Source organism: Octopus bimaculoides, chromosome 5 (assembly GCF_046866305.1).
Source record: "Octopus bimaculoides isolate indiv1 chromosome 5, ASM4686630v1, whole genome shotgun sequence".
NCBI lineage: Eukaryota > Metazoa > Mollusca > Cephalopoda > Octopoda > Octopodidae > Octopus > Octopus bimaculoides.
The window spans coordinates 18,224,126-18,242,832 of NC_142932.1; the positions used below are offsets into that span (position 1 = coordinate 18,224,126).

At 32.5% G+C, this 18,707-nt stretch overlaps 1 protein-coding gene across 1 annotated transcript in view; it reads left to right on the plus strand.

The window, feature by feature from the left end:
* Positions 1-13,591, plus strand: part of LOC106878680 (S-crystallin 2) — a 22,858-nt gene extending 9,267 nt beyond the window's left edge. Inside the window, exons 5-7 of the mRNA XM_014927963.3 lie at positions 1,021-1,167; positions 7,817-7,924; positions 13,070-13,591. Of these exons, the coding sequence (XP_014783449.1) occupies positions 1,021-1,167; positions 7,817-7,924; positions 13,070-13,234 (420 nt within the window). The 3' untranslated portion in view covers positions 13,235-13,591. The remainder of the gene's footprint in view (positions 1-1,020; positions 1,168-7,816; positions 7,925-13,069) is intronic.
* The last annotated feature ends 5,116 nt before the right edge of the window (positions 13,592-18,707 follow it).

Genomic DNA, 18,707 nt, shown 5'->3' on the forward strand with positions numbered 1-18,707 from the left:
GCATTCTCATATAAACTACGTAATTTTTAATTATTAAACTTTGATTTTTAGTAATGTTTATCATAAATAATTAATGCAATGTAATTTATAATACTATTTGCTATTTGACAAGCGATAATATAGTATTTTAAATATATTATTTTGCTATTTCTTATTTCAACATGGTTTTTTAAAATATGTTTTTAAAAATATTTTTATTATAATTTTGTTCCTGGTATTTAAAGAAGAACTAATGCGCTAAGATATATTTAAATTAAAATATTTAATAGTATGCAAATATATTTTATGAGTGTTATATTAGTTTATTTTTCATCCTTGTTTTCTGTTTTGAACTATTGACGCTCACGCTTGAGAACAAGTAGATTTAAAATCGGTTTTCTCTTGGATCTGTAAATCCTCATATATACAAAATTACACTGAGGAGATTCTTACCCACAAACAATGGATTTTTATAATTTTGTTATGGGTAAGAATCGAAACAATTATAGGCAATTTGTATTTAATATTTATTATTTATTATATTATGTTATATTATTATAAGAATATTATATAATATAGTATTTTGTTAATAAATTTTAATTTTTGAATTGGCAATTGCTATGTGTATATCTCAATTTTCAATTCATTTTTATAAATTTAATATATACCTATGGATTTGTAAGGTTTTCTCTGCAAAGTTAGGTATTTAATAGTGGAGCCAGAATCTTCCGAAACCATAACCAACAGTTTAGTAGAAGTCACCACAAACCAGTCTAAGGCTTCTGGATTCTCATTTTAGGCCAAAATTTAATCTCATATATATTTAATTTAAAAGGTTAGATCTTTACGGGAAATTTGGCTGCGGTTTCTTACTTATCAAGCGATATCGCGCTCACTCTTCCAATATTATCGGTGATATACTACCAGTACAGCCTCGCAGTTAAAAGCTAACATAAAAGCATCGGAAGAATCCAAGGTGTTTTATCCCATTTACATTTTATAAACGGTACCGAATGATTAAATTCAATTTCTTTCTTGCAGGGTGGCGTCATGTCATCTTCCAGGATGAACCAGGGTATGTTTTCAGGAATGCAATCTTCCATGTCATCAATGTCGTCGATGTCATCAGGAATGGACTCATCCATGTCATCAGGATTTGGAAACTACTCCTTCAACGAAGACTGCATGGTACGTTATTATTTCTTTGTTTAACCATTCATAAATATTTACATCTCATGGATCATTGGCTAGAGCGTCGGGCTCACAATCATGAGGGAGTGAGTTCGATTCCCGGACCGGGCAGTGTCTTGTGTTCTTGAGCAAGACACTTTATTTCACGTTGCTCCAGTTCACTCATTTGTAGAAACGAGCTGTGACTTCACTGGTTCCAAGCTGTATCGGCCTTTGCCTTTCCCTTTGATAACACTGGTAGCGTGGAGAAGGGAGGCCGGTATGCATGGGCGACTGCCTCGGAGGGTAACTTTCTAGGTGCAACCCCATAGTCATCCATGATTGAAAGGGCTCTTTACACTTTATACACAAGCATATATACATATAAATGAAAGTCAAGCACACACACACATACACACGCACACGCACACACACGTACACAAAGTTACACACATAGGCAAACACACTCACGCACACACACGAAGAACGCACACATGCACACACATATTTACACCGGGTTTCCGCACAGTTTTCTTCAACCAAATTCATTCACAAAGCATTAATTAACCCCAGAGTCTTACCTAACGTGCCATATGGTAGAAGTGAACGAGAAATTACATGGTTGCAAAGTGAGGTTCTTAACCACACAGCTTCACCAGTGCGTAAAACAAAAAAAAAAAAAACTAATTAAAAATGACTAGAAGGTGAGTGGGATATTTTAAAACTAAACTGACGAGGTCATCAATTATTCAAAAACACGTGACAAGAGCTATTATCTGCAACAATCAAACATTACTTTGTCCCCTACTAGCATGTAACTTACTTCGCACGTTTATTCGTAAGTTCTTGAACTTATCTCCCCTTGTCCTTCACAAAAGCTAACGTTTGCTGTTAGCTTCTGTTTTGTACCACTGACTCAAAGGTAGATTTCAATAAACTGACAATTTGTCGTGAATAGGTCTCGTTGCAACCCACTAATACCTATGAGCACGCATAACTCTCCTATACACACAAAAGCCGCACACACACATACATATATACACACACGTGTATACACGCGCATAAACACACATATAACGTCATTGTCTATTTGCATAGTCATTTGTTTACTTATTTCCTTTGATACATTCGTTTCTTTTAGCTTTTATGGAAGAGGAACAATGGAGAGGCGATCAACTTCAATAAGTGTGCACATACACATACATATATATGTGTGCTTGTATGTGTGTATATATTCATATATATATATATATATATATATATATATATATATATATATATATATATATATATATATATATATATATATAAATTATATATATATATATATATATATATATATATATATAAATTAAATATATATATATATATATATATATATAAATTATATATATATGTATATATATATAAATTAAAAATATTTATATTTATATATAAATTATATATATATATATATATATATATATATATATATATCTTTATATGTGTGTATAGTTTATATATACACATATAAATTATATATATATAGGTTATACATATATAAATTTTATATATATATGTACACCTATATATATGCATAATTATCTATCTATCTATCTATCTATCTATCTATCTATCTATCTATCTATCTATCTATATATATATATAAATTTATATATATATGTATGTAGATTGTTGTCTTTTTATTTAATCCTGAAGCTATTATTTATGTAATGCACGCACTCCTTAATTTTTTACCTGCACACACACGGACACACGCACATATATACATACACACATACACATACACTAACACCCCGCCTCCACATATAGTGCGTCATTTTATTCAGTCTGAGAAAAAAGAGATAAATTTGCCCCGTTTGCATGTCCCCTACCGTCGGTTACGTATATCTTACCGTGATACTGTGGGAACTTAGGTCCTTGTTGATAGGCCGGTGGTAATAAATTGACTGTGAAATACGTATAGTATCTAGATTTTGGAAAGCAGGAATATGCAACACAGGAAGAGGAAGTGTCTGAGTGAGGTGCAATTTTGGATTCGTCACTTGTATAGTTACTGGGATATTCAATGGAATAAAGCTTTTAAATATTTAACAGGTGATAGAAACATAATAGTTTTGCAATCATTACAGAAAAAATAATAACATCAGTCGGATGTCGAACTTAGAGTTATAAATGTCATTTTACTGAGATATTGATTACGAACTGAATTGTAGGAATGTTATGAAACAATCATATAAAAAGAAAATATTATGAAAGTAATGTGAAGTATAGGCTACCCCGTAACGTAGCGATTTCGCAATAGGAGAAGGATGGTATATGTAGTAAACCTTCAAAAAATAAGTGCTGGGGTCGATTTATTCGACTGAACCCTTCAAGGTGGCACCCCCAGCACGACCGCAGTTAAATGACTGAAACAAGCAAAGATAAAAGATAAAAGATATATACAAGCTATTTCGATAAAAGAAAGCCGTTTAGTCATGTTGATAGAATGAATGTTCATAATTCCTTTTTTAATAAGGAGAGAGATATTCTCTAAAGAGCTGTTGGCTAGTTTGTAATACTATAGACGGATTACAATAAATGTAATATTCTTATAATTATTCACATAAGCTCTTCGCGTTATACATCCGACAAACACAAATTTAATTGTTCAATGGATTGATAATTCTTTATAAAAAGTATATTCCTCGAACAGAGAAATATAAGTGAAGCATAAAATTTCAGACAAGAGTTGCTTGCGTTGCATATTAAGTTATACGGCGCTTTGTTATTTTCTAACCACTCTGATTTTTTTCTTGTTATTGTTGCTACAAAAAACGTGTGATTGTTATTCAATTTTCGTAAAAGTTTTTAGTACCAAAATAAGAATTAAACTCAGACACAATAGAAATCAAAACAAATTTTCTAACAGTTCCAATTGTGGAACGTACAAATCGTACATGAATGTAAATATGAGAAATAAATCGTTTATAAAGTTGGCTTGAAAAATGTTTTGTCAACGAATGGAAATCAATGCAAATTTTCCCATCCTTGAATCTTTTAACATGTATTTGTTAGATTGCTTTCAAGTAGAATCAATAATGATTATAACAAATACAAAATGCTGAATTAGTAAACAAATAGCAGTATAATATATATAATACTTCTAACAATATTCTGACTATTCGCAAGCACACGCTTCATAAATTCATAATTCACCACCCATTAGTACACAACCAATAGTAATTAAAAAGATAATCTTTTTTAACCCTCATGTTAACCAAAAATCTTCGAACCTCTTAAGAAGAATATTTTCTCTAATGATTGTGAAATATTCCACCCTATCACTAGTCTTATTATGTTGTTAAACAAGAAACTTTATCTAATTTTGTATAGTCATTGGCTCATATGAATAGGTCCAAATTCTACGATTCTCTTACTACTCAATATCCACCATGTTGTGAATTTTTTCCACCTGGATAAATGTCCATTATAACGTTGATATATCGTTAAAACTATTATTCACCGAGGTATTAGAAAATTGACATTGTATACAAATCGTATAATGAAATTCTTTCAAAACTCGACACTCTCCGCATATTTGTTCATTTTAAAACTAACTTTGATACCAACATGCAATTTTGTCAAATTGAATATGTAGTTTCAAAAACAAGAATTTGATCTTCAAAATCAAATGGAAACTAATTTGTATTGCCTACCATTAAATTTAGTCTAACGGCAACAAAGGAGGCAAATTGGCAGAATCATCTACGCAACGGACAAAATGTCAAGAGGCATTTCTTCCTCCTTTATGTTTAGAATTCAAATTCCACCGAATACGCATTTGCCTTTCATCATTTAGAGGTCAGTACCAAATCGAGTATTAAGGTCTACGTAATCGACTCCCCTCTCCCATAAAGCTTACTGACATTGTTCCAAAATCTGAAACAATATTCTAGCAGCAACTAATAATATATATTAGTTCACTGTACACTACCAAACATGATGTAGAAAGTGAAACTAATTTTTTAGTCAGTTGAAATTATGCACTCCCCTATGAAAATATATCTCATTAGCGTTAATGAAAATGCTTTCAAAATCTCCCGTCCTTAATACTTATTCAGAATGGATTTCTGTGTATTCATACAGATTTTAAACAGTTTTTAAAAATCATTTGTTAGATAACACTACGTAAAAGGACCGATAAATGTGAATTCCCTTTATGTTTCAGACACATTTTAATATAATGAAATTATGAAAGAATGTTTTCTTACTATACTTCTTTAATGATTCACTCTTCAGTTTTGTTATAATTATTGCATAATGATGTTGTAATATATTAGAGAAAAACTTATTAAATTGTTCAATGAATTGATAATTCTATATAAAGAGTGTATTCCTTAAACAGCAAGCTATAATGGAAGCATAAGATTTCAAATACGATTTTTTCGGTTTGCAAATCAAATTTATACGAAGCGTTATTCTATTGTATTCTTTGTGATTTCATTCATTATCATTACTACAAAAACTTACTAATTATATTAAATTTTCACAAACCATCTAAATAACAAACAGGACATAGTTCTAGAGAATAATTTCCCCTTGATGCGTACCTATAATTGTTGAATGGTTGAAGAAGACAATTTTTGAGAAAGAAATAATACGCAAGCCATTTGTAGTTATAACTGCATTGTTTATAAAAGGAGTCATACTCTTGTAAAACGTTTACTTTCTTGTTTCTGTATATTCAGAAAGGGTTTGATTTTATCACACTGAAACAAAGTATTTTAAAAAGGCATAAATAATAGTGTTGTTTGATTATCCAGTTGAGTAATATGAAATGTAGAGTATGCTCCGGTGAGATTTAAACCTAGCAGGAGATTCAATCAGACGCATTACTACACTTTTGATTATCAGCCAATCCATTGATCCGAATGCAAAACGTAAATACGCAGAAAGGTTAACCACACCGGTAAATAAGGATTTCGAACGACGTCTTTCTAGCGTATACAGGAAAATACAATGTTTCAGCGCTGATACTTTTCTGAGATAATATGCATGATAAGGGAAGTATTTTTATTTTGAAACCGAAGATTTAAATTTAAAAGAATACAGCAAACCTATTGCAAAGCTTATAATTGAGAACGATGAAATGCAGAGCTTACAAAATGCAACTTTCAAATACCACAAAACTGTGTTCGTACCACTGTTCCGTTACAAATCCCAAAGTGTACCATTATGACACAGCAAATTTGAGAATATGTTAATGTGCCATGACAAAAGTAATGCAACAAATGTAGAGTAACAGTCATCGCTGTAACATTATGATACTAAGAGGATACTGTACTCCAAATACAAGGGAAACGTAATAATTTATTCTGTCAGTAAAAGGAATCAGATTCTATCAAATTCCGTCTTGCTGTTGTAGAAACGACGGGTACTTTGGATGATGTCTTAAATATGCAAAAAGACATGCTGGTCGTACAAGTAATTAGAGTTGAGTAGATGGTGAACAAGAACAAAAACGGGGTAATTCAGTATTTTTTATCTCTGTTCCATTAATATGACAATGTATTCATATCCAGCTAACAATCCGATAACTTACTATTTTCCCGTCTGCTAAACGCTCACAACACAACCAAAAGCGAACTAAGGTCCTACAACTAAAGACAGTAGCTTAGTAACATTAATTTACATCTTGAAGAAATGTTGGAGCAAACTGCTCTCCATATTCGGACCTCAAATTACAGTTTCATTAAGTTGTGATAGGATAGATGAAGAAGCAAGGCAGAGTAACTAATACTAAGAATTCGAAACTGTTTATTTGTAACTGATAAGTTCCAGACAAGTCGAAATGGCGACATTGTTTTAGTATTCATTTGAAGTTCAGGTGCAATTTAAATTCGGAATATAAAGGGGAAACAATGGAAATTCAACGATTTTTGGGGGCTCTGGTATGTTATTCTTTCTTTCGCACAACGTTCTGATAGATAGTGGAGAAGAGACTCTTTTCTTAGGAACAAAATACTACCACACTCTTATTTATTGAACAAAACGTTGCAGCACTTTCATTTATTCAGTAAAATGTCTAACATCAAGATTTTCTTGTGTTCGAAAGCATGACTATAAACGACTTGGTTAGTATTTATCACACTTTATTTTGAATAGCCATGTGTATGTGTTGTTGTATTGTACGTTATGCTGCTTTTTTTGTTGAAATGAAAACTAAGTTTTTCATTTTCAATGTTCTTTGACATATGTCTTACTATTTTTTCTGTTTGTTGGTTGTTTTGTTTCATTCAACATAATTTCTTTTGGGAACATACCTTGTATAGCATGAAGCTATTTTTGACTAGGTGCTGGTAAAATAATCGATGTAGTTCAAAGAAACATTGTTGTCAAGATGCGGTTCCAATTACTCGAAATGAAAATTAATCAGTTTAGTTACTTTTCAAAAACGGTGAAAATTCTCAGTGAAATTTTTTTAGTTTGAAAGAAAACAATAATAGCAGCAAATAATAATAATAATAATAATAATAATAATAATAATAATAATAATAATAATAATAATAATAATAATAATAATAATAATGATGATGATGATGAATACGTTAGTAAGAAATTTAATTTTGACAATGTCTCGATTATTATTTTTAAAATCTTTTGCATATTTTGTTATTTCCAGCATGAACGTAGGCAGCGATTTAGAAATACATGCCAGAGAATCCTACCTTTCATGGAAAAAACTTTGGAAATGCGTCAAAGTGGAAACCGCTTCTTTATGGGTGACTACGTGAGTAATACTTTTGTACGATTTTTAAGTCTTCCCTTAGTAAAATCTTTTACGAGATAGTGGGTTCATCAAAGTAAGTACAAAAACGAAGAAAAAATACGCAATAATGATACATAAAGATTCTTTGCGTAGGATTACTCGTGAGAACTACTCTAGGATTGAACTAGGAATAATATTTATGCTTTTGAAATAATTGCTGTGGATCACCAACTTCTATTCAGAAAATGGAATACTGGAGCTGACATATAATTATTAGCAGCTGCAGTTCAAGTATTCAATCCAGCCGCCTGCCTTCTATCACTCGTGAAAACGTCCCTGAGATATGTAAACCCGGAATGGGATTCTTCTAAAGGATCTCTGGAGAAACGTTATTCGACAGGGTGCATAGATCGGAGATCAGGGAGTCTCTCTAAGTCGAGAAACTGCTTATTCGCAATGAGCGGTCACAGCTCCAGTACTATAGATAGGTGATTAGAATGTCACAGGAATATATCTGACGAAGAACGTAATTGTACACGTCCAGCTAAAGTTTGGAAGGATGAGATCGAAGAGGCGGAGTTTGTAGTGCCATAGAAATTGCTGCAAGGGACGAGCCAACACTTGATTATTCATGTGTGTTAATATAGTGACAAGAGTTTTATAACATTCGTAAGTATTGTTAATTTCCATCAGTCGGCCTTTGCATCATTGGCTTCACTTTTCAACGGAGACCAATGACCGCTGAATGTCACAAACCTCAAGAATCTGCATCTAAAGTGATAAACATGTCTTCTATTTTGAATTCATGCATACATACATACATGCATACATACATACATACATACATACATACATACATACATATGAATACACACAACCACACACACACACACACACATATGTGTGGCATTTTTTACAGTGACATTTATAGTGCCGTAAATGGTTGTGACGTTTATATAATTCTCAAGGTTTCCAAGCTGCAGAGGACATTGGTCTCCGTTGAAAATCGTAGCCACCTACACAAACATCTAATACTGATATATATAAGCAAGTGTCACGAATGTAATGTAATATTCATCTCTATATACACACCATCAGTATTCACAATAACAATATATTTATACATGTATTATGTAAATATGTTTATCCAGTTCTTGAAACGTCTTAAAATACTTAAGAGAAAAAAATACTTTAAATAGGACAAAATCAATTCTGTCGAAATGGTAATACTATTTTTATAATTCTATTATGACTACTATATTCTTTTCTATTACTTTTACTATAGTTCTGTAACTATGGTGGAATTTATTGTTGTCATTTCTTTGCAATGTCACCATAGATAATGTATTAATCATCATCCACAATATACATCGTCAATATTATTTTGTTTCATTTACATCAATCGTTGTTGTTGTCATTCTCATCATTACGTCATCATAATCACCTACTTCATTATTATTATTATTATCATTATTATTATTATTATTTATTATCATTATTATTATTGTTCAGTAGTTTTATTTTTATAACGTGCTTTCACTTCACTACCGAGCGCAGCTCTGTGCGCCTTGGGTATGTGCTGTGGTTTGCTGTGGTGCTCTTATGTTTACTGTATTGAAAGTGTTTTGCGTAGAATGTGTGCAGTACCCAGTAGTGCAATTATTATTATTATTATTATTATTATTATTATTATTATTATTATTATTATTATTATTATTATTAGTAGTAGTAGTAGTAGTAGTAGTAGTAGTAGTAGTAGTAGTAGTAGTAGTAGAAGTAATTATAATTTATTAAAAGATAATTCCAACAACAACCACACTACCAGTAACGTTATTGTAATGATAATAATAATAATGATAATAATAATAATAATAATAATAATAGTAGTAGTAGTAGTAGTAGTAGTAGTAGTAGTAGTAGTAGTAGTAGTAATAGTAGTAGTAGTAGTAATAATAATAATAATAATAATTATAATAATAATAATAATAATAATAATAATAATAATAATAAAAATAATAATAATAATAATAATATGGATGACCTAAAATTATATGCAAAAAACGACAAAGAGCTAGAAACACTACTACAGACAGTACACGGCTTTACCAAGGAAATAGAAATGAAATTCGGATTAGAAAAATGTGCCAAAGCAACCCTGAAAAGAGGAAAATTAGTTAAAAGTAGCAATATAACACTAGATAAAGCCAATGAAATAAGAGAACTAGACGAAAGCCAATCATATAAGTATTTAGGAGTCAATGAACTAGATAGGATACAACATACACAAATGAAAGAAAAAATAAAGAAAGAGTACTATAGACGAGTTAGATCAATACTAAAAACAGAGCTCAATGCTAAAAACAAGATAATGGGTATCAACACTTTAGCTGTCCCAGTTATAAGCTACAGCTACAACATCCTTAACTGGACACTAAACGAACTATGTAAAATAGACAGGAAAACAAGAAAAATAATGACAGGATATAGGATGCACCACCCAAAATCTGACATAGAAAGGCTATATATACAACGCACAGAAGGTGGCAGGGGTCTTATACAGCTAGAAAACTATTATAAAATAACCACCATAGGACTGCAAAAATACCTACTCCAGAAGCAAGGGAAACTAATACAAATAGCCACAAAACACGAGCAAAACAAAAAACTGTTTTCAGTATTTAAGGAAGCTGACAAATACAAACAAGAAATCAATCTACCTAACAAATACGAAGAAGAAGAAGAAGAAACAACAAAAGCTATAAAACAAATGAAATCCAAACTAAAACTAGAACAGCAACGGACCATGATAAAACGATGGCAAGAAAAGCCCCTACATGGTAAATACTGGGCTAAACTAAATGCGAAAGAAATAGACAGAGAAAAATCCCAGCAATGGCTGAGAAGCTCAGGACTCAAAGCAGAGACTGAAGGATTTTTAATTGCTGCACAAGACCAAAGCCTCCCCACCAGAAATTACCAAAAACACATAATGAAAAGAAATATAACAAGTAACTGTAGAATATGTGGAGATCGACAAGAAACAATAAATCATATTATCTCTGGCTGCCCAGTCCTGGCTAAGAAGGAATATATTCACAGACACGACAGAGCTGGGACCTATATACACTGGAAGCTATGCCAACATTATGGAATAGCAACAGAAAAAAGATGGTATAAACACACGCCAGAAAAGGTCACAGAAAACGAGAAAGCAACCATACTCTGGGATATGCCAATACACACAGATAGAGAAATTAAGGCAAATAGACCAGATATAGTTGTCAAAGATCATGAAGGAAAAAAATGCCTTCTAATTGATGTTTCAATACCAGCAGATGACAACGTTTCTCTAAAAGAAATGGAAAAACTTTCAAAATACAAAGACCTGGAAATAGAGATAACTCGAATGTGGAATCTAAAAACAGAAACAATTCCCATCATAGTAGGTGCCTTAGGTATAATAAAAAAATATTCAGACAAATACATAACAAAAACACCAGGACTTACAAATATATATAACATACAGAAAATTGCACTACTGGGTACTGCACACATTCTACGCAAAACACTTTCAATACAGTAAACATAAGAGCACCACAGCAAACCACAGCACATACCCAAGGCGCACAGAGCTGCGCTCGGTAGTAAAGTGAAAGCACGTTATAAAAATAAAACTACTGAATAATAATAATAATAATTTATTTCTTTTTTCTAAATGAAATGATGTATTTTAACTGTGTATCACAGCCATCACTCGCACAACACGTGTAAAAACGCTCACCACATTACGATCCAATCAACATCAGACCATATCCGTCTCCAACCACCATGCGCAAAAAAAATGAAAGAGAAATTAAATAATGCTCGTATTATTTAACCTAAGGATAGCAAACCGGAAGTACGTACTTTAAACTTGTTGCCCCAGAAGTTCGAAAAACTACACGTGCAAAACCACTTTAACACCAGAAATGAAAGTACCAGAACCCTACGAAAATTATGACTATCACAAGAAAGAGCCGGGTGTTATTCCTCATGTCGAGCAAATAAAATCAAAGAAGCGTAAATGGACACGTGAGGAATATATTTCAATCCTACACGCTTATTTTACAGCAAGGCTCTACCCACAGAACGAAAACACAACATATTCATATGTACAATCTGGAAGAAACATAACCTAGATAAAGATTTTGATACAGCATTGAACCCTAAGAAACTAGCTAACAAACGGAGATATATCCTCAAAACAACAAAAAAAATATCAGAAATAAAAGGAAAAACATAGATAGTAACCACGCAGCAATGCTGAAGCAATAATAATAATAATAATAATAATAATAATAATAATAATAATAATAATAATAATAATAATGATAATAGAGGGATGTCAGAAACACCTAGATAAGATCCCAGGAGAATCATGTCTCAGAGACATGTGCTGACAAATACTGCCCACATCCTTAGAAAAGCTCTATCTATTTAAATGTCTGTAACACATGAAGATATTTTGCTACTGCCCCTGCCACTTCTCCCCCCAAAACTTTCAGTCATACTGTTACATCTCTTATCCTTAACTCGCCCTAGGATGCTGAAGTGTTTCGGCAAGTAACTGTAACAAACATTCAGGGACAAACAAGAGATTAATAGTCGACATGGCAGTGCCAAGAGATCAACATATCATCATGAAAGAAAGAGAAAAGGTTGACACAATATGGAGACCTGAGAATTGAGATCGCTAAACTGTGGCAGCAACGAAAAGTCAAACACAAAGGTTATCCCTATTGTTATCGGAGTTTTGGGGTCCAATACCACCCAATCTGAAAAAGCATCTAGAAATTTTAGAAATATCCTACAATCTAGATGCTTTGCAAAAGTCGGCATTACTTGGAACTGCACGCATATTGTGTAAAGTACTGTCTGTCTGTAGTCCTTGTTGTGACTTCACAAACAGTGCAAGACCCCGGTAGATACAATATCTTCAAGCAACAACATCACGATATTGCATACTGTGCGACGTCTATGATAGTAATGATAATAATAGTAATAATAATAATAATAATAATAATATAATAATAATAAACATTATCATCTTTGTCATGTTCACCCTAAGTGTTATATCAGCGTTGTATTGGTATTATAATGATGTATTTTTCTTTATATTTTATTTAGTTGACTGTGTGCGACATGATGTGTTTCTGTGTCCTTGAGAATCCACTACGTGAAGATCTATCATTGCTGAACAGCTACCCGAAACTGCGAGCTCTACGTGATCGCGTTGCATCTCACTCGAAGATTTCGAACTACATTAGGCAACGTACTATGACTGATTTTTAATATGATCTTCACTGTAGCCTAGAAAACCTCAAACTGGAATTTGGATATGGAAATAAATGTAGAGAAAATTATGTAGTAAAGCGACATCACAAGAAACGGAGAAACCTGAAGTTGTATGAAAACAACAAAAGCTAAACAAAAACTGTTTACGATTTTAATATAAATATATCAAGAGAAAGAAATACCCAGCCTAAACATTGTAATATTCTGCAGTCCTTGAGTTTGCAAAGATGTTATTATTTAGTGCAGCCATCTTCGTAAGAAACCGGAGTATTTCATTGGTTGCAATTTAGTTCTATATTGTATTGTGTACTTATGACAGAAAGTGTAATAAATAGTGTATAACAGAGCATAAAATTGTTGTTATATGTTATGTACATAGGTGGCTCTCATAGAGTAATAGTAATAATCTCCAACAATTGTAGGGAGAATGGTTAGTTGATTTAGTAATAGCATTTTGCCCGGTGTGCTCACGATTCTACCAGCTCGCCATCTTAATAATAATAATAATAATAATAAAAATAATGATAATAATGATAATAATAATAATAATAATAATAATAATAATAATAATAATAATAATAATAATAATAATAATAATAATAATGATAATAATAATGATAATAAAAAAATATTCAGACAAATACATAACAAAAACACCAGGACTTACACATATATATAACATACAGAAAATTGCACTACTGGGTACTGCACACATTCTACGCAAAACACTTTCAATACAATAAACATAAGAGCACCACAGCACATACCCAAGGCGCACAGAGCTGCGCTCGGTAGTGAAGTGAAAGCACGTTATAAAAATAAAACTACTGAACAATAATAATAATAATCATAATAATAATAATAATAATAATCCTTCCTACTAAAGGCAAGATGCCTGAAACTTGTGAGGAAGAGGTAAATCGATCACATCGACCCTAGTACTTAGCTGGTACTTAATTTCTCGACTCTGAAAGGATGGAAGGCAAAGTCAACCTCAGCAGAATTTGAACTCAGAACATAAAGACGGGCTAAAGACCGCTAAACATTTTGCCTGGTGTACTAACAATTCTGCCAGTTCACCACCTTGATAACAGTAATAATAATAATAACAATAACAATAATAATAATAATAATATTGTTGTTATTATGTACAGTTATTGTTGTAATGCATAGACAGCATGATATCCGATGAAAGGAGAGTAACAGCTATGGTTAAATATCGTTAAATGAAAAAAGAAAGAAGAAAGAAACTAAAGCATTTCAGTTTTACACTTCATAAGTTTTGTCCTTGTGACACATATTGAGAGGAAATTGCTGAAGATAGGATTCTTGAACTTCTTTCAGTTTCAGTAAATATCTATATGTAATGTCGTGCATTGTCGAACTAGGAAGTTGTCAAGAATGTTAGTGAGTAGAGGGAATACATTTACAATCAGCTCTACGTATGGGCTCCTTTCTTTTATGCAATGCAGCTTTAGCAGGAAGATTACAGCTGTACTGATTGAAATGTAACGAATCTCTTCCGCTGAACTGATTGCAAAATACACGCAAGCATACATATAAGGACTCACAGAAACACACTCCAACCCCACTACATATATATATATATATATATATATATATAAAATATGAGGGATTTAGTTTACTGATGATCTAAACCAATACCTACGCTGCGTAATTGTTATAATTGGACGTCCGTAAGGTTCTACGTTCATAGCTGAGACTGGAGCTATGGATCCGTAGTGGGCTTCCAAGTCAGCGGGTTTATATTAAAGGAAAAGGAAAACAAAACCAAAGCGGGAGTAGCATTTCAGATAAATTAGAATATTTAATTAAAGTAAAGGCGAATAAAAAAAAAAAAAGGAGAATTTGAATTAAGTAATTCTACTTCTTTCATTCACCTTTACTCTAATTAAATATTCTAAATGACCTGAAACGCTCGTTCTACCTTGGCTTTGTTTCCCTTTTCCTTTAATATATATATATACATAAAAACATATATATATAATTCTTCTTTTAGAACGTTGAATCTCGAAGCAAATAAAGCTATGAATAATAACCTGAAAACACTGGGTTAAAAATACAATGCGTCTCAAACCTACATTTGTAAAACTAACAGGCGTCTTGAATTTCTCTGTCTATTTTAGAAACTATTCTTACCAGCGAGAATAGTACGTGGTTGAAGTTATATGAAACACACACGCACGCACGCACACACACACACACACACACACACACACACACACACACACACACACATATATATATATATATACATATATATATATATATATATATATATATATATATATATATATATATATATATATGTATATATACGCACACATACATATATACAGACGACATACACGTTTGGAAAATACTTCACAATGGAAGCAGTGGTGGTTATTAATCCATTTCAATCTGATGAATCACTAAGTCATTGGGGGTACACTCTTCTCTTTTTCTCGGCTGTAAATCGATATAATTTACGATACTTTTTATAGTTTGCTGATCCTGTGTTTGCGTAAGAAATGAATTTTTAGAAAATGTCTGTGAAGTTGACAAAACTAGAGAATAAAAGTAATGCTTGCCCTTTAACCTTGTATCCTGCCTGTGTTGATGTAACGATCACAAAGATTGCTCAGCATCGATTTATTTGACTATTGGTCTCCCATCAAATGCTGTGTCGTCGTGCTTATGTGTGAACTAATTAAATTTTTCCAAAGTAGAAATATATCTAAAAATAAAGAGATATCGTAATTTAATATTCTCTTTTATAGCAGACCAGCGATTTTGACTGGAGTCACTGAGAAGATGATAGCGTATTGTATATTACAGAATTTATAGCCACCAGTTTATGAGTTGTAATTCCTCCTGGGATATGTTTGCATTTTATAGTCTCTGTGATTAAATAAAATAAGCTGACTTTTATTCTGTGTAGATTAAATGCAGTATACAATTGTGAAAAATAGCTAGCTTAATATATTCTTATATATTAGAAGATCGGAAGAGTTGAAAACAATTTGTCAGTTTATATTTAGACATAAAAAGTATAAAGAACGACCGGCTGTTCTATGAAATATTACTACAATTAAAACAGATTTTTGGACGGTAGTGGTTCCATTTGATAGTCAGAAATATAATACATGAGAATCCAAAGGCACAGTATTTTGTCAATAGAGTGTACCGATAATAAAATATTCAGAACTTTGTCATTTTATTACTCCTATCATTAAATATATTATCTTGGTTATATTGACGAACCAATAGGCTTTATATTTTTAAAATAAATAAAATGTTGTAGCGATGTTCATATACTTCGCAAAGTTAATGAGCGGAAAGTGCTTACCGAAAGAGAATATATATGACTGTATTGTGCATATTAGATGCTCTTAAAATATTGATTTCATTTGAATACACGTACAATCGAATGCTTTGAGCGTGAAACTCCAGATAAGCAAAACTTTATCCGGTCATTAAAAAACAACTAAAATAATATCATTATCAGCAATATTAGTAGATTTCGAAATTTGAATAGGTAAACAAACCAAATTGAATTTACCCAACTCATCTTTTACTTCTTACTCGTTTCAGTCAGTGGACTGCGTCCATGCTGGGGTAATACCTTGAATGGTTTAGTCGAAACCGCCCTCAGTACTTATTCTTTCGTCTGCTACTTATTTTGTCTGTTACTAATGTCGACATAAACAAACCAACACCGGTTGTCAAGCGTTAATAGGTGACAAACCCAAACTCAAATACATACGCACACATATACTTACATAAATGCATGCACACGTACATAATACACACACACACTGGTCTACCTGACGCTATATTAGAAGACACTGACTCAAGTCGTCACGCAGTGAGACTGAATTTGAAATGCCATGCGATCATCTTACCCACACTGCCATATAAGTCCATGCAGATTATAAGCAATATATAAAAGTGTAATCGAAAAACATTGTCCAATTCTTTTGTTATTTCTATGGATACCCAAAATAGGACTACCACGTTAGGGAATATTTTCACTTGCTCGTTTATCCAAATGAAACAGTTGTTGTGCATACCTATGCGTATTCATGTATGGAGCATAACATTTTTTCTGAATTGTTGCAAGGAGATGTTGGAAAAGAGTTAGAGAAAGAAGAGGCGTGGTAGGTAAATAATAGCACAGTGCTATTCTATTATTAGGCTTCGCGTATGAGTATGCACATACCTGAGTGTGTGTGTGTGTGAAAAATAATAAATCGGCAAAATTTTTACTAACATAAGACACAAAGAAAGAGAGAGAGAGAGAGAGAGAGAGAGAGAGAGAGAGAGAAAGAGAGAGAGAGAGAGAGAGAGAAAGAGAGAGAGAGAGAGAGAGAGAGAGAGAGAGAGAGAGAGAGAGAGATAAAATTCGCGAATTATTGCATTACATTTATTTATTTTCGTCAAGTACTTATTACATCAATATCTATTTGTCCAAATGCTATATATAGTACATAAAAAGACAGTAAATAAACAAAAATAATCTTTTGAATTTAAGCACGAAAAATTTCAAATGATTATTTACGTCACTATATACTTCTGTAACACACACACACATATATACATACAATCGGGGATGAGTGACAATTCTGTAAACAATCAAATATTGGGGCATGTAAGCCCTCGACGAGAAACCCCGTTTTTTTTCTGTCGAGGTCTTATATGCCTGAATGTTAGAATATTTTGTTTAGCCAATATACACGGATCGCTTCTAAGCTTTAAGCTTACAAATTACTGCAGAGCTTAATGACCACCTCGAGAACCCTGTTTCCACAATAACTGTTCACCGGGAGCTGCACAAAACCGGATTTCACGGGAGGGCTGCAATCAGAAAACCACTACTTTCAAAAACAAACGTTGTAAAGCGTTTGGGGTGGAGTAAAAACCTACAGAATTTGTCCGGACGAGTCGTCAATTAACTTATTTCCGACCACCGACCGAGTATACGTGTGGAGTCAGCCAAAAGAAGCATTTGACCATCCTTCCAACTGTTAAACATGGAGGAGGATCTGCAATGATCTGGGATGGGGTGACTATATCTTGGAAATTCGCCGGCTCAATGGTTTCACTTCATGGCAGAATTAATAGTCAAGACTATTTAAGCATTTTATCTGATCAAATTCATCATATGGTTGCAGAGCTGTTTCCGGATGGAAACACAATCTTGTTACTGAATGGCACGAGGAAGATTCTAGTGAATTTGAACATCTTATCTAGCCACCACTGTCCCCAGATCTCAATATTATTGAATATTTATGGTGCATTTTAGAAAAACAAGCAATTCGTCGCTATCCTCCACCATCATCACTACAAGAACTGGAGACTGTTTTAACTGAAAAATGGATAAAATTTCGTTTGAAAACAATTCAAACTTTATACGAGTTCATACTTCGTGGAATTCAAGCTGTAATTACTGTCAAAGGCGGTCCTA